Source organism: Platichthys flesus, chromosome 4 (assembly GCF_949316205.1).
Source record: "Platichthys flesus chromosome 4, fPlaFle2.1, whole genome shotgun sequence".
Classification (NCBI taxonomy): Eukaryota; Metazoa; Chordata; class Actinopteri; order Pleuronectiformes; family Pleuronectidae; genus Platichthys; species Platichthys flesus.
In genome coordinates, this window is record NC_084948.1 from 15,112,013 (window position 1) to 15,136,348 (window position 24,336).

The following is a 24,336-nucleotide window of genomic DNA, read 5'->3' on the forward strand; positions in this document are numbered from 1 at the left end:
ATGCTCTGCGTAATGGTGAAAATACAAATAAAATATTTAACATTTTTGGCATCGATGTGATTTGTGTGAACGGTGATGAATTGGACCATTTAAGACAGAAGAGGTGCGCGACAAGGACCGAGGGCTGTTATAATGAACGTCATCGGCGACGTGTGTAGAACATATCCCATATGACAAAGTATTGCACGGAGGGATCGGTCTTTAACACTTTGCTTTATTTTTCAAGAAAAATAATGTGCGTGCATCATTTTGGTTCGCTTGATTTCAGATGCTAAGATATTTCTCTGCAGTTTCATTTATTTTTTTACAAAACTCTGCACGGAACGCATCTCCATGACAAAGTTCCCTCATGCGTCAAATCCACAGGAGCGCACGACCGAATCTGAGGCAGCACCATCGTTGATTCGTTTTTTTTTTACAGTGCAGGCTCCGCTTTCTCACTCTGCTAGTTTGAAAAGTCGCAGCTAAAGGCAGACGCGTCTCCTCGGTCCACGCACGCAACGTCTCCAGGTTGAAACAGAACCGGTGATAAATCGTCCCCAAACTTTTTCTGGCACTTGCTGCACGGCACATTTTTTTTCGGGGGGGGCTGTGCGCATGTGCGAAGGTGCCCGGGACTGACAATGCTGGAGAGATAGCGCGTTTGCTTTGGATTGAGAAAACCCAGAGAAAAAAGGGGGAACCACAGAGAGAAAAAAAAAACAAAAAGGAGGAAAAAAGATCCGAGAAAAAATCCAAACAAACCCACGCCGAGAGACTGGGCAGCATGAGGTCCAAAGGCAGGGCACGGAAACTGGCCACGAGTAGGTGCAACATCCCTTTCTTTTTTTATCCTTCTCCTTTTCAAACATGCCGTGTTAACATCTTACCTATCGCTGCTATCACCGCGTCTGCTTCTACTTTCTGTAACCGGTTCATTCTCCTACCAGAACAAATGCACACGTCCACGCGTAAAGAGTGACGGAATGGTGATGTTGTCGCGACAGGAGAAGTGAGTGGAGGAGTGTAAACTTTAAAGTTGAGCGGAGCGATGGAGGAACTTTTGAGTGCAGGGCTGTCCGCTCCTGTATATTGGATTTGCTGGTTGCATGTAGTGGGCGCTGTAGCTTAATGTACTGGGTTTAAAATCCCCTTGTCCTGTGCGCCGGCAGTTGCATCGTATTAGCTGCCCGGTGCTGCAGCGCGTGGTGCCGCTGGGCTCTTCAGCTTTGTTGCCGGCGGAGCAAGTTGGATTGTTTTTTAAATACAGACAGAAAGAATTAAAAAAAAAAAAACGATTGATGGAGAGAAACGAGGAGAAACGCAGGATTTATACAGACGTGGTAAATGTTGCAGTGGAGGGGATCTTGTTTCTGAGGCATTCAGTTCGCTCCGAGCTCCCACGAATGCACCATGTGTGTTTGTAGTTAGATTTCATACCATTCTGGAAAAAACAAACAACAACTGCATATACTGTAATGTTTAAATTTATTTGTATGCTGCAGTGTTATATTTTTGCTACACGTGGTTTGATTTTTTGCAGGACGCAGTTCCTCGATCTGTTTGCAAAAAAAAGAAAATCCTTCAGGATAAAACAATAACTTCAACTATCCAATTAGTTTGATCAAGTGAAGTGTAATATGGAAACACTCTCATTTAATCAAGTTCATTATTTGGATCCACTAGAATACGTTATGCGAGCTGATCGATAGAGCTGTTCATGCATTGATTTTCTGCAATAAATTATCAATAATTATATTGTGTTTTCTAAAGCTGCTCCAGTCTGCATGTTGTAGTTGTATTTTTTTTCCTCTGATGTTTTGCATATGAACATGGATGTGTTCTGTTGCCTTTCATTTGAATTTTCTCTTAAACTAAAATGCACACTAAATTAATCTGAATTTTTTTGCAATTTAACTTTTGGAAGAAATTAGGCAGGTATGTTAAAACAGAATAGCAACAATACAATGTAATGACCCAGGCCTGGAATATTTTAGTGTTTGCATAGCATGTCATTCAAAGCAGGTCATGAGTTTCAAAAAACTTTCATTTTTTTCAGTGCTCAGTATTTACATTGTGCATGTGGTCCTGCATTTTATTAAAAAAACAAGCAAAATAAAAAAATATTTAAGAAAAACAAACAATGTGTACAATAGCTGCAATGTAATGTCTGCACTCCCTTGTACAGTTGATGCCAGCAGGCAGCAGGTTATGGAGAAGTTGTTACATGTGTTTGAATTGGTTTGGCCTCGCAGAGCTATCAGAGCAATAATAAAGACGTATTGATGCAGTTTAATCAACACATAAAGTGAGTACTTTAGTGTGATTCTATTGAATGTGGTAGGGACATGAACGTGCACGCGCGCACACACACGCACGCACCGTCGTCGTCATCATCATCATCATCATCATCATCATGAGGAAAGAAACCACTTGTTTTTCTTTCTGTCTGTGACTGTGAAACACAACACTTTGCCTCGGAGTAGGACTTTTTATTACCGTGCACAGAAACGCACCCAGAGGAGAACGAGCAACAACTGCACCATTTTCTGCATATTTGACAACCATTAAAGTCCTTCTGTGAATAGGGCAGCTACAGCCTATTATTCGCTGTGTATTTAAAGATTATTATTCTCGGGACGGAGGGTCTCTACCTCTTGGGTCAGAATAGGGGGGGGGGGCGTCCCCCCCCTTGGCGGAGCGGGCTCACCCTGGCCCCCAGCCAGGTCTGCAAAGTGTCAACAGTGAATATTTAAATTCCCAGACCCCTCATACGGGCTCTGCTGGTAAATGTGTTCAGTGTGTGTCCGGATAAGTCGAGTTAAAAACGGGCATGTGCGGGAGGGTCTCCTTGGAAAAAAGTTTTGTGATTCGTACCCCCCACCCCCCCAAAAAAAGAGGAGAGAGGGTGCATGCAGACGAGGTGATGGAGAGGTGGTAAACTTGAGCGATTGATGGAGGCTGAGCTGATTAGTCAAGATGTAATGTGGTGCCGCCGCAGAACTCACGTTTGCTTCCCCAACTAAGTTTAGCCATTGAGGCGCGCACATGCGGGCCGCACCCCGTGGTGAACGAGATGGAGGGAGAGGAGGTGGAGGAAGAGGAGAACATGCACGAGTCGAACTCCAGCTCGGTGAACAGGCCCAATTAAAGAGCCACTTAGCATATTTGTGTCCCAATAAAAGCGCTTTGATTGTAGTGTGTTCAGGGGGCTTTGATAAATTGTCAGGAGTCATCTCAATAGCGATTAATCTCACACGAGCCACTGAGACTAATAACTGGGATTAACGCATCTGTATGTGACATGTAAATCTGAAATTTGGGATAATTAAAGGAGAGGTGACAAGTGGCAGTAGCATTGAAATCACGTGAGTGTGTGTCCACAGGCCTGCAGGATACACACGTTCATCTGATACACATTTGGAATATTAACGCAATACTTTTGATCCATCACTCACTGATCCGCCTGACTCCAGAAATGTGCCTGTCATAGATGCATTATCTTTCAAATTGACGCCCCTGATTGGGAGATGTTTGTGCATGTGTATGCGTGCATGCGCGTCTGTGTGTGTACTTGTGTGTGCGTTAGGCCTCCGGATCTCGCAGTCCGTCAGGGTCTCTCCTCCTCCTCCTCCTCTCCGCAGCCGAGGAGCGCGTCGTCCGCCTCACTTTGTGCAATGGCCCGTGCATCCCGCGTTTGTCTGGCGGAGCTCATTAAAAACGGTTAATAGATCGGCCCATTTAAAAGGTGAGAAGGAGCGGGCCGGCGCGAGGGAAGTGAAATAGAGACCCCCCCTCCACCCCCCCATTAAACAGGCCCTTGTTGTCCCGTAGCGGAGCTCTTTTCCTCCGCTGCGCTCGGTGCCAGAGCTCCGTGCGCAAATGCCCCCAGTCTCCCTCAATGCACAGGCGCACGGGTCGAGAGTCAGTGGGGCCCGCGGCAGAGGTGACTCCTCTGATCGGTTGGCTTATGTTAATGCTGCTTTGAGTTAGTTTTTTTATGCAAATGTAAACAAAAAATAAAAAATCCTAATGTATTTTTTCTTGCACTATAAGAGTTAAGTCTTCAATAGCCAAAAGAACCCACATTGGTTTGATATGGAAACTAAAGGGCCTATCACACATCACCACCAGGGTAAATAAAGATTTCCTTTGTAAAGTTTCAATGCAACATTCAATAACTTAATCCCAACATTTATTCCCCCCCCTTTTTAGTTTGTGTGTTTGCTTTAGATGACAGATTGTGCATGAAACGCTCACTTAAACCTGAAGGAACGCCACTTGTACCGCTGACACAAATGCTTGTTGTGTAAAAGGTTTCTGTCAGTACCTTTTCTGTAGAGGAGTTACATTTTTCCACTTCAATGTCACGGCCGCGGAACAATTATAGGATCTGTCTGCAGAGGCTGTGGAAGTGAGCAAGCACACTTCCAAAACATGCAGCGCAGCATTTCTGCCGGTTGTAATGGGACGGCTGCTGAATGCTTGTCAAACCAGGTGTAAAGCATGTCACGGACACGTATGCACACAGAAGCACATGCAGCCTTTGTGGGGTGTATTAACTGTGTTTCCGAGGTACAAGCATATGTCTGTGTGAGTCTGTGTGAGTGTGTGTGTGTGTGTTGGTGGGTTTTGGGTGGCGGGGGCAGGCTCACTGTGACCCAGGCCCTCTCATCTATCAACGCCCCCATCCGTCTGACATGTCGTCCACTTTCCGCCTGTCTTTGGTGGGGAGAAGGGTTTGTCTCTCCCCCCCCCCACCTCTGTCAAAAAATGCCCCCTTATTTTTCGGAAGGTCCCCGATGTTAATGAGTGGTCCAGGACTCGGTCTCAGGGCTGTAAACACAGAGCTGATGAGGTTAGTGGTTTGTTTATGCACTGTTGTCACCCCACTTGAAGGATGGCCCCATGTCCCGAGCAACTGGGGAGCTTCCAAGGCCCCGTCGAGGGTGCCCCCCCCTCCCAGGCCCTGACACAGCAGCGGCCCTGCCCCGGGGGCTTCTCTCGCGTCTCTGCTCCCCTCTTATCCAACTGCACTTCTCCATCTCAGCCCATCATTTATCCGAGGACTTTCGCAATGCCTCGAAAAAAAAAGAAGCACACAAGCATTATTTTTTGGAACGCTGCACGCTCCGGTTGGCAGGTACAGAAAAAGTGAGTGTCCATGTGATTGTGGGTTTCGTTGGGTGTCGCGCTGATGGGTGAGGCGATAGCGTGTGTTTGTGTGTTGCATGTGCAGGGTGGGGCGGAGGGGGGTATGGTGCAGCGATCCAGACGGGGCAGTGTGGGAACACCGAGGGATGGATGGAGGCAGGGAGGGTGGGAGGTGGCTGTGCAGCAACATGTCAAAGCCTGGGAACCGCGGTGTGTTTACCACAGGGAGACCGTACCAACACAGAACAATGAGTGCGCCGTACCCCTTCTAAATAAAAAAACAGGCATTTCTGCTTTCTTCTCCCCCCCCCCCCAAAGGTCATGGAGTTAGAGATAGGGAGTCCACACAAAAGCCTCCTGTCTGTCGGCAGTCTGGTCTGGCCCGGTGCGGTGCCAAGGCTGAGGTCATTATCAACAGAGCGGTCCCAAGCTAAGCATATTTTCATAGATTGTGCTTGTGTGTGTGTGTGTGAGTGTTTGCTGGAAAGGGAGGTTGAGGGTGGTGCATGCGCTCATGTGGCCGGGCCGAGTGTGGACGTGCGGTTTTTTTAAGAGCGTATTTCACGAAAACAAAAGGCCCCTCTGCGGAGCGCTCACGTCCACATGGCTGTCAGGTTTGTGACGCGCTGCCATTTTCTCATCGCAAATTGGCCCGAAGACAAATGACGTTTTGCTGAGTTGAAAAGTTTACCCTCGGCGTCAAACTGATTTGTGTCCGTTGTGATGTCTGAGAAGTTATAACGTCAACAGATTGCTGATGGTGCGGTTCGCCGGGGGGGCTATTAACGGGGCGGTTGGGAAGTTGGCGGCTCCTCGGCGCGCCGCGAGAGGGGACGTCTGTTAGCTAATTAAAGAAACTCAATCATTTTATACTCCAATCAATTACCTGGTAGCAGGCGGCAGAAGCAGGCCCGACACTCTGGCCTCATGTCTCACATCGGCTAACTACACTAAGTCACTCCACTACATTGTTTACTGCTTTTATGGGAACGAGGACTAAATAAGAGGCTTGGTATGACTTCATGCTGACTGCCAGTGTGTGTGTGTGTGTCCTACACTTCACACTGGACTGCAGATATAGGGTCCGTTTTTCATGCAGAATGATCATTAACTTTTCAAATTCAAGTGGATTTATCACTTCCATCCCAGTTGTCAATATCTCAACGACCCTTTTGGATAACACCAACGTTCCTTCGAATGAGTGATGAATATCTTTGTTCTGGCAGGTTCGCTATAGTCACGTGTGTTTGCTTGTGCACGTTACTTTTTTAATCTCTCTCCCGGAGGATTCAGAACAAGAACAGTGTTGTTGTTTTTTCTCTCTCTTTCTTTTCTTTTACTCTTACACACTGGAGGCAGCACACAGCTATAAACAGGAATTACCCAACAATCGCTTTGTGAATGTGGTGATAACAGTGTGTTCCAGCACCGCTCGGGGATCTCCCTGGGCGGAGCGGGCTGGCCCCATAGGGATGGAAGGAGTGAGTGAGTGAGGGAGGGAGGCATGGACATAAACGGGGGGGAGCAAAACAAGAACACCAGGTAATGCCCAAAGCGGGAGGGGCCGGACAGAACAGGGCGTTTATGGTCGGCGAGCATTAATGTTTTCCTGGACACCTTTTTATCTCTGCTGAAACAACCACATCCCACCTCCCCCCCCGAAGCTCATCAAGTGGTGACCTCTTGAGGAGATGCAAGGCGGGGCTTTCCAGCTGAAGTCCACCACGTCCGCCTGATTGGATCTGATAGCAGCTGTCTTGCCCAGGTTGTAGTTACACTGGGAAACAAAACAGAGTTGAAAAGCCATGAAAAGCTCTGAATTCATTATTGAAGGTAGGAGAGTCATAGGGAAAGTTAAGCCAAACTAGCAAGGTCTACATATATTGCAGGTGGTATTTTATTGTGAAACATTTGCCCCGCCGTTGACGCTCCGCTGATATGAGCATCGCACAGTTCTTGAGCTTTATTATGGCCTGATAGAGATCTAGAACTAGTTTTCCACCATTAGCGAGGCGTGAATCATCAATGTTCACCTCACTGTCCCGGTCCCATTCCCCTGTCTGAGAAAAGGAAACGTCCCTTCCCTGTCCTGCAGAGATCTGTTCTCGATGAATTCCCCCCCCGTGCGTGGTGTGGGCCCGTGTAAGCTGTGCACCTTTTGTGTGTGCACGTGTGTTGTTGGTCAGCCAGGGTCGCGGCAGAGGAAAGAATGTGGCCGTGGAGAGGAATGCAGGGCTGATTAGCGCTGCTTACCTGTAAGTGAACTGGACGTGCCGGCGTGTGATGAGACCGAGGAAACGAGGGAACAATAGGACAGTAGAGATTCCTTTCCACGCCGCATTCCAGCGATCCTGCGGACAGGGCCCCCCGCTCAGAGCTTTGATGAACCCGTCTCGCGGCTTCCTGGGATTGTCGCTCCTCCACAAACACAAAAACATGAAGCGGTGCGCGAGCGGGGCCAGGGAAGAGAGAGCACGGCCCTCCTCAGGATGTCCTGTTTTGATTAGCGTTAGCATCCTAACAGCACCATAGGAATATTATTCTAACACGGAGAAGCGCTCAGTGGTGACACATCCACTTCTTTCCACTCGCTGACCCCCCGGGTCAGATACGCCACAATGAGCCAGGAATCAAAGAGGTGCTCCTCACCCAGTTATATGACTGAGGAAATCGTGTGAGGAAAACACGGTGATTCAATGATAGGGAGAGATTTCAATGCCTGTCAACAGGTGGATGTTACTAGGCGGATGCTTTTAGAAACTTTTCAAGAACCACCTGACAATTTCTGAAGTGATAAAATGTAAAAAAAATGGTTACATGGGTGCAAGGGTGTTTTTAGTAGAGATGGAAAAGGTTTCCAGAAATGCCTGTCTATCCAAGAATGAGCAGATATTCCTTATCGAATGAGAAGTGTGACTTTTAAGAGACAAAAATATTGAAGTTGGTCAAACACTGACGTAAATGATGATAGTAATAACTTAGTTTAGTTCTCTGTGAGATATTTGATCATTCTGATTCCCAAGTTACGTTAGACATTAAAATAACCTTTATTCTAAAGAAATGTGGTCGATAGCAGTTGCTAGATTAACTGAGGGCTAGTCTGAAAGTAAGTGCTGGAGCAGTGTATTTTGAGCAGCAGTGTCCTCTTTCCACAGCCCCACACTACATCTTTCCTGTCTCCTGTGGAATCAGAGAGCAGTGAAGCATTGCAGCATGGTTTGTTGTTCTGCTGTTGCTTGAGGGCTTTAGTTTGACAGGAGGGCACCACTTTGTTCACCTCAGTGTCCAGAGGGGACCCCTGGGGGCCGCTGGGCCTGGATGTCTCTGTCAGGGCTTTGGCAGGAGTGGGGCAATGGGGGCCCCCGCTGCTCAATGGGTCAGCGGACAAGCTAATCGATTTTATCTCCGTTTCACACACCACGACAAACCCCTACTGGCCTGATATTCACATGTTCACTGTTCAGAGGATTAAGCTCCTTCCGTCTTCTGTCTATCTTTCTTTTCTTTTTTTTTCTCTTTCAGTTTTTTCTTATTTCTCCCACCCCGTTTCTACTGCTTCTAATTTGTCTTTTATCCGTTATGTTTTGTCTACATCCTCTCTTGTGTTTTATCTCTACCTCCCCCCTTTCCTTTTTACTTTTGGAGGGAGCATTTTAAATATAGCCTCCGTGCCCGACTCCATGTTGGCGCTCCCCCTCGAGGGAGGCTGGTGGGCGGGCGGAGGAGCCCTTGTTTTCTCGGCCATTCCTCTGGATGAAGCGTTGGAACAAGGGAATGAAAGCTTTGGGAAAGGTCTGGAAACTTCCCATTCATCAGTGTAAGGAGATACTGCGCTGACAGTTAGCAGACGGCCGGCCAAGTACAACACGGGACAGCCGCGTGGGCCCGCAGCGCTCGGGCTCGACAGACAGACAGAGCAAGACCAGACCAAACACCCCACTCATCTCTGCTCGAGGAAATAACACATGTTAGCATTTTAGGCCTTTATTCTGATTCTCTTTGTCGGAGCGACTCAAGTGCGAACAGTAGAATAAGTGACTGATTATGGGGGCAATCATAACTAGTATAGTAGTAAAGAGGAGCAGGGGGCAACAATGTGTGAGTGCCGCAGACAAATAATGATCACATGCTGCCATTTAAGTAATGGAACAAACTGCGGTTAGGTTCAGTTTTTTTCTGATTTGGCAAAATCCACAACTTTTCTATAGTTTGGGCCTAAAAAAGGCATTGTAAGTTGTGTGCTTACAAACCCTTTCACCATACACTTCCCATCAGCCACTGCAGCAAGACAGTTTGCATGCACAAATTCTGTAACCGCAACACACCTAGGCTTGAATCTTTATCGATTCTGATACTCGGATACAAATGCGGACATGTACCTGTACAGAGGGCGAGCGGAGACGGGACCCGATGATTGGCCGGGCAGTGCATGGTGGGACATTGCAGGTGTGAGCCTGTGTCTCTCTGCCCGGCCATTAATCGCTGCCATCTGACAGTTCAATCTACGAGGGACGGAGCGGAGCAGCCGGCTGGTTACCAGGGCAGGTCATTACTGAGCGCGGAGGCAGCCAATCGCATCAGCGATCAATGACAAAGGCAGCAGAGGAGAGGAGAGCAAAAAAGTGAAGGAGAAGTGGAGAAAGGTGAGCGAGGCGATGGAGATGTAAGAATGAAGGGAGAGGAGAGGAGAGGTATGGCAGGAAGAAGGCAGTTATGCTGCTGAAGGTCAGTTTCCTGGTTGTGGAGCGGATGACAAACAGGCTGTCAGCCGCCAAGAAATGGAGATATTCATCCGATGCTGCACAACTTAAAATATGGGCCTCTCTCACGTGCACACACTTAAAATGTGCACAGACACAGTCATTGCCATAGCAGCTTGATTGAGAATGCAGCAGGGGAATTTGGTGTGAGCCATTGTTTTACGAATTCCATATACAAGGCGCTGGCAGTCGGCGCTGCCCAGTCAGTGGTCGGTTTGGGCTGCGCTGTGGTGAAAGTAATGACTGCCCGAATAAAAAAAAGAATTCAGTTCATGAAAACGCCACAACTCCCCTGTGGCTCCGCCTCCACTGCCCACCGCGTTACCACGGGAACAGCTGCCATGGCGAGGACCGTGCGGCGGTGTTTACCCAGACCCAACAAGTCAAACACAGCCCCCCCCCCCGACGGAGGGAATTCCAAACGCTTTACGACATTTATCATATTTCATTACCCAGCGAATGTCATTTTCACCTTCTCACCCATGTTTTTCCTCAGACTCTCTCAAAGAAAAGAAAAAGAGACGATGACGATGGGATTAATTGGCGTTGTGGGTGACAGTGTTTGGCCACAGCTCCGGTAGAACAACAGGGAGATCTCTCGTTTTCTCCTCAGAGGCCTAGAATAGCACAACTGGTCGTTTATCCTGCACTATCTCTCAGCAGATCCACTGGCCCTCTCTCCAGGACACAGATTCTCACAGACACACGCACACACACACAGGCCATCCCGTGTAGACACCACTGAGTGATGATGAGTCATTATAGAGCGGGTGCCCTTCGACCTCCTGCAGTCTTTATGGATCACTCTCTGGCAGAATCATATTCCCTAATGCCAAGTTGCTGTCCATCTGCCTGCCTGTCTGTCAGACGGTCAGGCCCCTAAGTCTCTCTCCGTCTCTTTCTCCCATACTCTCTCTCCCCTGAGTTTCACACACCAGTTCATCCCAGACATCTCCGTCTCTGTTTATTTGAATAACAAACAGGAAAAATATCTCCTTTTCCCATTACCAAATGTTCGAACGTGATGGTTTCCCTGTAGTCCGCGGTGAGAATAATGGGCGCAAGTGTTGATTTGTTCCGGGATCATTTTTAGATGAACTTGAGAACGGGCTTCCAAAGTTGTCTGTTATTTATCCAACGGTGCGGTGCAGCTCAGAGGAGTTGCATGTACTCACCCTAACTTACCATGTACTGCAGTGTTGAGATTGGCATGCGCCATCACTTCAGCTGAACTCACGGTAATCCAATCCACGTCTTTGCATGTAAGTGTTTTCTTCAAATCTATTTTCCTCGCTCGCATGTGATCGTGGTAATTCGTGCAGCGCAGCAAAGGGGAAGGCGGAGGAAAGGAGTCAGTTTGGATTTCCGCACGTCCTCTTCTCTTATCCGACGTTACTTTGTTAATCCAATACTACCACTATGCCAAAGGGTGTTCTGCGCGGATCAGGCCGCTAATATGTTTGTTGTGGGCGCCAGCATTTGATCCTTCTCTCGACAAATGCAATTTGCTTGTCTTGATTTGATCAGCTAGAGCAACATATTTCCGTGCAGGGGGGAGCAAGTAAACCCTCCATACAAAAGGCGTTACCATGTCTTTTTTTTGTGTTCTTTTTTTTTGTGCATCTGCGAGAGAGGAAACTCTATTACAGGTGTCCTGGACCGAGGGGGCCCTGCTGTCTCTGATGAAATGCTCTTTGGGTGTTAATGCAATTCTGATTTCGCCGAGTCTGGAGACAAGCCACCTCTGGGGCTTTAAAACTGGCTCTGAAAGGCAGAAAACAAAGTCTGGATCTGAACTGTGCAATTACAATGGTGGAAACTTTGAAGGGCACTTCCTGATGCAGCATAGTAATCTCCTCTGGGACACCAGAGAATGATGCTGTATAATTTTGGTGATGTTTTTGTGGAATAAGCTTTGTTATATGTATGCACGGAGCATGCAACTAAAGTGGTACTGTACACAGCCAGTGATATATGGTATGCCTTTGACATAGAATATACTGCAGGCAGGCTTTAGCTCTGGTGACAGCTGATGGAAAAAAAGGGAAAACGTAGTTCTGAGGTAAAATACTTTACATTTACAGCTCTTTGTCTTTAAAATCACGACTACTTGAAACGTTTACAGTGGATGCTGAGAAAATTCACCAGGTACAAAACCATCCCTTCATCCCACAGTATACACTAGAGTATCAGTGCACACAGAATAGCAACAATATCAAAGCAAGGCTTTTCAAAAATGCAAAGCTGAGGTTATAACCAAAGTTATATCTGGGTCATAATGTGTATTAACTTAAATACACTTAAAAAAGGCTATATTGTAATATAAAATTCTATCAAATTACAAAGCTCCCTAAACATGCTTTATTTTTTTATCAAGATCCAGGAAATTTTCACTTGGAAATCTGGGAAAATGTCAAAAAGGTGTTGGATAAATAAAATAAATAAAAATTCAAGTCCTTGATTCAGATCTGCAGGGAAATTGAACGGGTTCTTGCCTGACCCATGAAGAAGACATAAACTCATTGGTGGAGGTAAAAATATAAATAACTATTAACAAGTACATGAATAAAAAATTAAGAAGCAACATTCACATCTTTTCTGCATTGTTTATTGTCTAAAATAAAAGCTTTTATGTTGACAAATCCTGATATGTGAATGTCTCATATCGGTCCTTTCATCAGCCAATGGATTAATAGGCCCTGCACTCAGTATAACATCTATTTATTTCATGCCTATCATTAGACAATTGCGTAAACTTGGTTTTTACCATTTGATAGTTCTAATGCACATTAAAGGCAAACCTCGCCACAGCTGACCCCACATTTATATATCAATGAAAATACGACTGGCTCGCAAAACGAGTGACCCATTTCAGCCCCTCAGGGTTCAGAGACATAGGCCCCATGCTACCTGTCACACCGTCAGCCACCCTGGGCCCCACAGATCAAATACAGGTATGATTTATGTCCGCTGTCTCAGCCTTCACACTGCATGTTCTCCTGCGCTGGAGCTGTTGGTCAAACCCAACTGCAGCAGTAATTTGTCTCCTTACGTGTGTAGGAGGCGAAGGCCAAAGGTCAGTGAAATGAAAATGACCAGACCTGACTTAATTGTTGTATCTATTTGCAGTTTGCAGACAGGATGTCGGTCCGAAGGTCTATCTGTCTATTTGTCCATCTGTCTCGCTTCTCTCCCCGGCGCCATGTTTTGTGTCAGTGGGTCGAGACCCTCTGGCTGCAGTCGGCCATTATGGGCACTGATCTGATCCAGCAGGAGCACAGAGTTCACTGAGGGGGATCTCTTTTTGATCAGATAGCATCACTTTCACAACACGCAGCCTATTTGAAAAGTTGTCTCTGGTTTCTCTGGACCGCTAATTCTCTGTCCCTCCATAAAAATGAATCGCTTCAGTTTGAATTATAATCAATTTTGACCCATATTTTCCAAGTCTACAAAACCCACTTTTTCATCTATGACTTTTCAACACCATTATCCCTCCAATTTCCCTGCCAGCTCGGCACGTGTGACAGGGTTAAGCCAGTAAATTGTGGAGAGAAATGCTTCCTGCGTGTAATTACATTTATCATATATAATTAGGAAGTTCTGCTCTGTCTACACGTGACGACCCTTGACCCTGAGTGGTGTTGCCAGACACCCAAACATGGCGTCCAGAAGCTTCTCTGTGATGGCTCAGTTATACCAGAATTTCAGATGAATCTTTCATATCAAAATGACATTCTATCCAGACGTACATTAGACTGATCTTTTGCCAGATTTGTATAACTTGACAAAGTTTTGGTCTATTCATATTTGACCATTCACACCTGGTTGGTGGACTATACAACTTAAAACGCCAAAACCCAACTTTATTGAACCTTTTTGTGGGGGTGGGACATGTGGCAAGAATTAATCCATAATTTGTTTTGCCACTGATCAAAGATAGTCGTGATAAGAAGGGATAAGGGGCCTGTTGGGCCTCTGCAAAGTTTTTTGCTCCAGTGAGTATAAATTCTGTCATATAGAACTGAATATATTTTTTAGCATGTTACAAGGTTGTTATAAGGTTATAAGGGTAAAAGGATTTGGTTTGAGAACTATTTTCTAAGTATCTATATCATGGAGAAATGCTTCACTGCAGGAGAGGTTGTACATGTCTCTAGTTGTGTTACTATAGGATTATTACAGAAGCCCTCCAGTAAGTCTTAAGCTAACTTGGGCTCACACAGTGAAGCCCTCTGTATTTGTTGATTCTGTGTGAAATACAGCCATACGGCGAAACTCTGCCCTCCTATTTAAGCCCTTCTCTAAATCTTGGTCTTTCTTTCTCCCTTTGTTTCCTTCCCTGCATCTTTCTCTCCTTCTGCCCATTGCTCTGTCATTTGTTCTTCCTTTTCCTTTGGCTTGTACCCTTTTTGTGTTATAATTCCCACCTATTATTTCTGTCCGGGGCCCTCATTAGTCATGTCCCTGTCAACCACCAGCTGCAGACGTACACACACACACACACAGACAAAACTGCACAACCGCACACATTCTTGCACATGCACAGGTATGGAAGTCATCAAGGCAAGGTCAGAGGTCTGCCTCATTACCCGGCTCCAGTGAAAACTTGGTGTGTTTTATGCACTGGTATCAGAAACAGGAGGAGGGAAATGAGGGGAGGAAGAGGGGGGCTGACATGGGGAATAGAGAGAGCAAGATAATGAAGAGGACTGATGGGATTTTAGGAGAAGAGAGAAGGAGACGTTTACGTGAAAAAAACTTTTTTCGGGCTTGGTATCACCTGTTGTACCGATCAGTGCAGCCACAAGAAGGCACATTCTTTGTTTAGGTGGAGGGTAGAATTGATTGATTGACACACACACACACACACACACACACACACACACACAGTACATAGAATTGGAGCCTGCGTGGCATATGATACGCTGACATGTGACAGAAAGCAAACCAGGAGTATGTGTGCATGTTCAAGTTCAGAGAGGTCAGAGAGGTGTCTGTGTGTGCTTCAGTGTGTGTGTGTGTGTGTGTGTGTGTGCTAGAGGGAGTATGGGGGGTGGGAGTGTCAGCTGGGACCAGTCAGGGGGACACTGGTGATGCAGACTGACGGGGGACATAAACACTCAGTCGTACGCTGAAGGGGCCCATTGTCTCAATCGCCGCCATGCCAGGCTCCCTGTGTAATGGAACGATCGCTCTCTGTATGTTTGTCTAATTGCCCAATCTGTCTCTCTGTCCCACCGCCTGTCTGTCTGTCTTCTGATATGTCTATCTCACTGTTTGACTGGGCCTTTTTGTGCCCCCCTAACACACATGTGAGGCATGTCCGCTGGATGATCTGCCTGCTTCTCGAGTCACTGTTTGTGTTTTGTGTCCTGCAGCCAACCTGTGTTTTTTCTGCTTCTCCTTGTCCAGTCAGTAATTCAACGCATAATGACACGCTGCGTGTTTCGGCACTTCTTAAATTGAAAGAGAATTCGGAAACGCACAAAAAACGAAACACACCAAGCTGCTCCCTCAAAATGGACAAAACTTTTTTGTTTTTTTATCACGTGCCTTGTTAGCGACAGGTGGAACTGTTAGCAAGTCCTGTGGTACGGAGCGAGCCAGGGAGTTATTAGCTGTGGGATTTTCGGAGCCGCAGCTGAGAGCCCAGAGAGGAGGCAAAGGTGTGCGGAGGATATGAGATGTTTGGGGTCGAGGTGCAGGGACTGTGATGAGGTGTGTGAGATTAATGGGAGTAAGAGAGGGGGGGGCAAGAATAAGGGTTGAGGTGCTGAGGACATGTCGAACGGTTGTTAGGGATTTGCATGTGTGTGTGTGTGTGTGTGTGTGTGTGTGTAGGAACCGACCCACATTCGTACTGGCTGTGCTCAAATTTTCCAGTCGCGTTCTCACCTGGATTTCAGACCCTTAACCCCGACGTCCTGCAAGATCAACTCCGTGCCAGACTGTTTTATTCATTCCCCAGTAAGGTTTCCCATCAGCTGCCGAAACGTGTCTCAAACAAAGGAGAGGGACGCAGAGACAGAAAGTATAAGAAGTTCTTGAATCGACGGGTTCGCAAGTATGGAGGTGTTTAGAGGAGGCCAAAGTTCATCCATGTCTCGGGGCTGTTTTATGTGTCTGCTGCCACTCTCCATCTCAAGCTTTCACCTTCTGTCTTCTCCCAGTTAAATACGTTTTTTTTTATAGAAAATTCGGCTAACCACACTTTATTAAAGTATGCGTTTAAAAGTCTATATTTAAAGTATTTATTTAAAGCATGTAGGGCGTTGATAATTAACATTTTTAAGCAATTTTTTAAACAGGTTTAAAAGTGACCACATCCCATGAAAAGTATATATATAGCCCCGTTTATGTTCTGTACACTTTCAAATGCTTCCAGGTGCTTTTTCAGCGACACACACACACACACACACACAGACACTTTTGCCCAAGCTCATTTTTCTTTCTCCTCCTTTCCGTTTGCTTTTCTTCACCCAGCCACCAGCTCCAGTTACTGGCACTGCCATGTTTAGAAACAGAGGCGCATACAGAGGGCTGAACTGTAGTAATAATCCAATTAGAATAATAAGTAGCCCTGTGATTGGCACTTCAGTCAAACACTGAAGGGCCTTTTACGGCCATGTCTCTTGAAGGACATGCTTCCGTATGCCGGCCTCCTGTTTGCACACATGAACGCACACACACACACACACACTCACACACTCACACAGATGTCTACTTCGGTGGCTTCCCTCTCTCTCTGTCCGTATAGTCCGAGCACAGTGTCTGTTTATTGAAGATGAGGTGTGGATGTGTATACACTCTGCGGAGCAAAGCAAGCCAGTCTGAAGTGTGAGGTGATTCTCAAATAATCCTCCTCGTTCTCTGGCACATCCAAACCGTGTCGTCCCTACTTGTGTTATTTGTTCATTTTGGCCCCGTCAGTTTACTCACTCCCGCAGAGAGAGAGAGAGAGAGAGAGAGAGAGAGAGAGAGAGAGAGAGAGAGTCTAAATGGCTTACACATCTGGATACCTGACTAATATAATAAAGTTAGTATCTCGAAGGAGTCTTGACCTTGATCTCTAAATTCACAAGTTTTTCTCCTTTTCTCCCCCTGTTTAAATATGCAAAGTAAATTCAGAGCCAGTATGAAAGAGTTGCATTAAATAGATATATTGTTTATATCTTTTTTTTTTATGCATGTGGAGCACTGACATATCGTTGACAATTTTCACACGACCTCCCACTTTTAGACGGGCACTGGTTTTGGAAGTAAATTTCCGATAATCTTTGAAAATTGCAAATGATGCCTCTGCAACGACTAACAGTGCTTCTTCTTGAATTTCACTTTGTGCTTATTTTCACTCCTTTGGACTTTCATCAAAGTCTACCTTGGTTACAGTATAATGGCTCAGAATCAAAAGCTCTATTCAGAAAATACTTCCGCAACCACACTGTTGAGGTCAATGATAATATCTATTGTAGTTTGTCACCACAATAAAGTATAATACTAATACAATTAATACTTTTATTCGCATTTAAGTGACGATCAGTTGTTCTCAATTTCATAAAAGGTCTTTCAGCGCTTTGTGTCCTCGCAGCACATCAGGGCCCCGGAGGTCACAGAGGCAACAGTGTATCATGAAATCAAAACAAATGATTTTGTGTAGATGTCTTTTCGCAGTCTCGCTTCTTTTATTTTTTTTTCTTCCCTCCAGAAGCCTGCGTATTAGCGTTTGTATAAATACATCATAGAAACACACACAATGGCCAAGGAGGGATGGATGTCAGTGGTCAGAGCAGATAAGAATGACAAAGCTCTACACTAAGCCACGTCACCAGCAGGCCTCTCACCTGCCTGTCTGTCACACAGAGGCACTCAACCATCACCGACTGATTGTTTGTGCCCATGCATGTGTGTGTGTGTGTGTGTGTGTGTGATTGATGCGCTTTGCCTTCCGTCAACTTTACCCCCCTACCACCACCGTGCTCCCGCCTTGCTCTCTCTCTCTTTCTCTCTTGTCCCACCTCAGTCTGGACTGTCAGGGAAACGCGAGGCCTCGGGAGATAGCGCCGCTCTCTCCTGGCCGGCCCTCGGGCCGCTCTGTCTCTTTCTCTCCTCCCTGTGCCAGTCACCTACTGCTGTGGGAAAAGCAGAGGAGATGAGGCCTTAAAAAACAGATCATTGTCCGCCTTCTAGATTAAAGCCAGAGAATGTGAGCATTGTCCACTGAATGGCTAAACCTTCCTGCTGTCACTCAAACGCTGCTCTGAGCGCTACTTCATGTCTAAGAGGCTTATCTGCACTGAAAGGCCCCTAGCTGCTCTGGGGAGAGAGGACGTAATGAAGCGTGTTTTTTTTTCTCCCCTCTGTAGGGAGAAACCTGCTGCTGGGTGGTGTGTGGGTAGGGGTGATGGTGGTGGTGGGGGGGTGTTAGGGGATTCAGGGGGTGGATGTGGCCAGTGGGACAGCTGCAGCACCAGGCCCCTCTACACCCCCCCCCCCCCCCAACCTCTTCCAATCCTTCTAACTGCCCCTCTCAAGAGAATTGTCATTTATCTAGTCTCACATGAGAGGGAACGTTGTTTATACGCGGGGGCATACGGGCCCGGGCCCCGGCGCAGGCAGGATAGGGGGGACGTGGGGACATTATGTGGGGACGTGCCGAGGGACCTGCCCGTTGTCCGCGCTCAGCCGTCTGTGGGGATGATCAGCAGGCTGCTGATGTGGTCCCCTCTTTGTGCTCCTCTGTTTGAAAAGGGGAAAGTTTAAGTGCTGCTCGCATTCAAGGCTGAGGGCCGGCAAGACAGGGAGGGTTAGCTAAGCTCCGAGGCCTCTGTCTGTGTGTGTGTGTGTGTGTGTGTGTGTGTGTGTGTGTGTGTGTGTGTGTGTGTGTGTGTGTGTGTGTGTGTGTGTGTGTGTTTACATTATCATAACCTGTATTAAGAAAAACTCTACATTTCCTTTGCAGCATCATTTAAGTCATATGTGGAAATTCTGATGAATGATGGTTCTTCTCTGCTTGTGTCATCAGAATCTGAATTATTGCCGAGCAGATTTTCACCTTTAAGGAATTTGCTTAACAACAAACATAACAAACTTATTAAGTAGAGAAATATGAGGAGAGATGGAACAAAAGTGAAAGATTAAGAGCAATAAGCAAGAAAACTATACAATACAAGTTGAATATATACCTGTACAATACAGGATAACAGCGAGGCTCCTTGCATACCCACTGAATCGATGTATGTTTGAATGACATGATTTAAAAAGTGAAATCCATTAAAAAGATAAAGGCCTCACATAAAATTCTCACTCTCCTAGGTTTTTTTCCTTTTTCTTGAGTGCTGTCTGAGTTAGAGACAAGATGACACAATGATTCACTTCACGAGCTCAGGGATGATGCTCGCCCTCTCACCCTCTCATCAAACCACGAGCCGCGCATGCACTCTCCTAATGTGACCCCTGACCTGGGCATCTTGCGGGGTTAGCACTGCCTGCGCCTATTCTGCGCCGTGTCGGGAGGTCAAGTGGGCTGGAAAGCCTCATCATTGACCAGAGGGGCTGTCGGCCCGGACGAGGAAACGGGAGGGGGACGTTAAGTGGTGTGGCCCAGCTGTGATGGGTGGCCCAACGGTCCATTTAGAGTGTCAACCCCATGCTGGGAGATGGTACATCCCGACGAGCCGAGGGGGACTCCGTGGTACCAGCCTGCTCTTCACTCTGTCAAAATGTCAAAATATGAATGTCAAATTGTAGGAACATCACTTCTGCAGCATGTTCTGATGGAAGCTCCTGGCGTCCTGTGGAGCTCTGTCTTCCATTTGTGGCTTCAAGAGCTAAAGCAGAGGCAGAAAAAACCAAGGTTTGAATTTAAAGAGCTGTTTCAGTCTGACAATGCTGCAGATGTCCCCTTAGAAAATAAAACGCAATCTGCCGTGTAACAGTAACAGTATTCAAATAACCTCCTTTTATCTCACAAAATGCCTTTGTCCATCTCGAGAGGATGAAAATCGGATTCCTGAGAATCTGAATGTTAAGTGGAAAATGATTCATGGGAATGATCGCTACATATCAATGATTCACATATGACAATGTGCCCACGCACCCAAGAGTGATAGGTGCCACATTGTGCGGGAGACGGAGAGTGGATTTGAAGGTTCTTTTTCAGTAAACATTTAAAAGAGTGGAGAAGTGAACAAAGGCGTTGAGAAGGAGCTGTTTTGTTGCCCCTTTTTTAACCTAAATAGGCGGTCTGTCCGACCGAGGCCTTGGCTTCAAAGTATTATCCCACCCATGCAATTACCATTTCTATCAACTGGGGAGGAAGATTATGCTTTTTGGGTGTTCTTCTGCGTTTCTTCCAGTGGATTCACTTGGTGAATGTGACACGTTTTGTGTCTCCTACCCCCCATTGAATTTAAAAGTTCTCTATTCTCCGGGTGAGCTGAGGAGAGTCCTACACGCGGGCTGAATAGACACTAAATCTTTCAAGGTTAGGACTTAACCTTCTCCCACTCTAATTCATCTTCAAACTTTAGTCTGAAACCAATCAATATCAGATGATTGGTAAACAATGTGCAGTGTCTGATAGGCAGGTACCGAGGGCCCTCAATGGGATTGCAAATGCTTTGTGCGTCCCAAGTCGCTTTTGCTCTAAAGCACTGTCACAAAAAGTGAAATTACCATTCGCTTGGAATGATGCCATTCATCTTTGTCAGAGCGCCAAGCTCAGCACGCAAGCCGCTCCCACTCAAATTAATTCCTTGTTTTGCATCAGCTGAATTTGCCCAAATCCAGGAGGATGGCTCCGGCTGCACCTCGGCCGCCTTCTTTAATGTTGCAATTCCAGCTGATTTTTGCCGCGCACGGGGCCCCATGCCTTTTATTTGCTGCCTAATTCAAAAAGAAAAGGAAATAGATATGAAAATAAGTCGAGGAAAACAAGATAAATCTGGTTGTGAAATTTCAGAGGACGTGTATGTCCCAGCCAGGAGAGTCAGAGGAACATAACGCACACACATGGCTCCTGAGAGCCCAGTCTGATGCTATTTGTCATTTCATGTTGCAGGAGCTCCTGTACAAAGGTAACGTCCTCCCACAGGCTCTTACCCATGTAATAAGAAAGGAAAACATAGTGGGATGAATGTCTGATTCACTTGCTGTCCTGCATAAGATATTCCACAACACGTCAGGACAGTTTAAGTGCAATTTAAAAAGACAACATTGCAAACAAATGTATTTATATATTCTGCATTTTTTTATGTAAAACCCCCGACTAAAGTGTGCAGCGCTGCACAATTTGGAAAGAAAACGCATTTAAAACATTTGGCCTACAGCTCTTTGATCAGATCTTAAAATAGTGAAATTCGATTTCCCTTGAATGAGAGCCCTACTTTTCCACTAGAGGGCTGTGACTTTGTTTGTTCTCTCTCTGCCCGCTCCACTGAAGTCGTTCCTGCCTGCGGGGTAGCCCAGCCCTGCCATCGCGGGCCCTGCCAGCATTTTAGTGGTCGCGTCTTTGTTGTTCTCCCTCTCCAGCCCATGTACAGTCGATGTTATCCCAGTGTTGTTTCATGGTGCGGAGCCCACAGTGACAGCAGTGATGGGATTTTAAAGAGCGGGTTTGTCCTCGTCCTTCACTGTCTTCTTCTCCCTGTCGGACTCAAATGCTAAAAATGGTTCCGAGGGCTAATTTATGGTCTGTGGCAACTGCGACCGCTGATTTGTGAGCCCCTATGTTTGTGTTTATGGAACATGGCTTATTTTTCCTCATCTTATCTGCCGGCAGATGGACAACATGGTCTGACAGGGTTTATTTAGATGTTTGCTTTTTCCGGCACAAAGTACGATGGAGTGCAATTAGCAGGAACGGAGAACGAAGCCCTGGGGTCAAAGGCCTTTCCTGTCTCCCTCCCTGGAATCAGACGACCAACGTCTCTGTACCCGATTCCACATGTAAGTTACACAGACCTATGTACGTAGAAGAGAAGAGAAGACTACTGGAGATAAGTGGGTCAGGCCTGAGAGACCGTTCTTCACCTCAGACACCTGCACCTCTCCACAGAGCCCCCATCGAGGGCCAACTTTGTCCCCCGGCTGCACCATTGTCAGCTCAAGGGCCCTCCAGACTTCCCTCTGAATACCTCCCTGTGCTACCCCAAGTGGACTCAGCCCAGCTCTCCCAGAGAGACAGACAAAACAGCGGATTCCAAAGCGCAGGCCCCTTGGCATTCCCCTGCCTCTGGGAGATAAAGCGGGGGAACATCGGCCTGATTCACTCCTCTGCTCTTCATCCCTCTCCACAAAACTAGGGGATGAGGAAGAAGAGGAGAACGGGAGACTTGCGAGGACTAGCAGTGGGGTGGTCTTTGAGATGGGGGGGGGGTCACTGAGTTATTAGTGGGCACTAGTGTAGTGCTGCCTTTCCCCTTTGGTCCTCTTCTCTGCGGTGCCTGATAAATGACTTCCACTGGGCTTACTGGGGAGTGTGGGTGGAGAGGGAAGTGGAGGAATTATTCCCTTCTGTCTGTCTGTCTGTCTGTCTGTCTGTCTGTCTGTCTGGCCTATATTTAACCTGCCGCCTTGACAAGATGGATGTTTCCAAGGGACGGCTCCCCTCAGTATAAATGAAGCCATTATACTCTCCTCTCTTGTCCTCTCAGAAGTTTGTCATTAAAAAAACGTTGAAAGTCGGGCTGAAATAAAACCTGAGCACAAACGCAGACGTGCTGGGTCACCGCGGGCTCTGGTAGGACTGTTTACATTAGTGCTGCTAATTTGACTGCTTATTTTACCTGAGGCAAGTGAATGTCTCACACTCACACACCCAGACTGATATAGGAGATGCTGGTAGGCCACAAAGTTTTTTCACACTAGTAGCCCTGCCTGTTCTAAACCTTGCCGGTTTCAAAACTCGGCCTGTGTTAATGCTCCAGAAATACTCGGGTAAATGATTCCATGCCATTGGTGAGTCCTCCTCAAACCGTTCTACAATATACTGTTACTTTTATATTGCTTTGTCTGCAGAGCTTTTTATAAACAGTCTATGGTGCGGAAGGAAAGTTTGTGTTCATCCTACCTGGTTCATCTGCAATGAAGATTTTATACTCAAATGATTTCATAGAGTAAAACTGAATTTGCTTTGTAACTGAATTTGATTTTTGAACTGCGGTGTCAAGCATTTGGTGACCACTGCTTTATCTGAGGACGTAGAAGACCACACGTTCAACTCGGTCCTCAGACTGGCCACTAGTGAGATAGCCCCCGCCCCCCCGACGGCGGCAGAACGCTGTTTGCCTGTTTATTCCACTTTTACTTACACTGAATGTATTGCGTGTCCAAATCGCACCAATCGTGAAGCCGATTAGATGAATGGCTTGCGATAGATTGTTGGTGGATTGCACAAGAAACAACCCACTGCAGCTTCTTCATGCTCAAGCAGAAACAGCCTCCATGCTGCAAAGTGCTGGTGTGGCTGTGCCGGTGCAGGCCATACGCGCGGGGACTGGTGTGGAGGAGTTGGAAGTGATTAGGGAGAAATACGCATGTCTCCCTGTAATGTCAGTAATAGGCAGGAGCACATCAAAGTCCGGGCCTGTCAAAATGATCCGGATCAAGCCGGCCCCCATCTGGAAGCCATAACTGACTTTTCACTCATTTAAACACTCTTAAAACACACTGAACAGACATGGAGCTCCCGTCTCTGCTCGCCACTCACCACCACTCATATCAGCACCCTCTGCCCTCTGATTCCCTGCACATGTGTGTGTGTGTGTGTGTGTGTGTGTGTGTCTGTGTGTCATTACTCTCTCACTGCCTGCATATTCTCCCGCCGCCTCTTTATGCTTTTCCAAGTTTAACGGCGGGCCCATATGTTTCACATTTGTGTATTAGGCTACTAATTTCTGATGATAAATGTTTTCAGTCACCCTCTCAGCCTGGTTACTGCAGACTACAGAGGATATAACATCCACGGAGCGGCCCTGCAATCCTGAACTGAAGGCAGATCGTTTTTTAAGGCAGCGTATACATCTGGTAAACCACGAAATCAAAGATAATATTATTGTCTGGAGGGGATGGAAGAATGCAATCAGGTGCAGGCCCATGTTTCTGCTTCAGCTTTAAGTCCCGATAAGTATCTTGTCAGCGCGATAACGACGCGGCGCGTTCTGAGACAATGACGGAGAGCGCCTCCCTCTCACCCGCTCGCTCACACCGTGTGGACTGGACATATATTATCTTTCCAAACACAAGTCGGACACGACTCTAAGTGTATTTTAATTGGCTCCGAGCTGCCTTCCTAAAGCAAACAGCCCGTGGTGTGGCTGGTGGTGCGGTGCGCTCAGTAACTGACGTGTGGCCCGCAGTCGGGGTGGGGTTGATCGCCCGTCTGTCCACTCCGCCGACAATCAGTGCAATACAGGACTCCATTGTTTTTGTGTGTGTGCCC

The 24,336-nt window shown here is 46.8% G+C and overlaps 1 protein-coding gene across 1 annotated transcript in view; it reads left to right on the forward strand.

Moving 5' to 3' along the window:
• The first annotated feature begins 682 nt into the window (after positions 1-682).
• The window catches only part of LOC133952009 (histone-lysine N-methyltransferase MECOM-like), a 46,927-nt gene continuing 23,273 nt past the window's right edge, over positions 683-24,336 (forward strand). Inside the window, exon 1 of the mRNA XM_062386281.1 lies at positions 683-803. Coding sequence (XP_062242265.1) covers positions 767-803 — 37 coding nt within the window. The 5' untranslated portion in view covers positions 683-766. The remainder of the gene's footprint in view (positions 804-24,336) is intronic.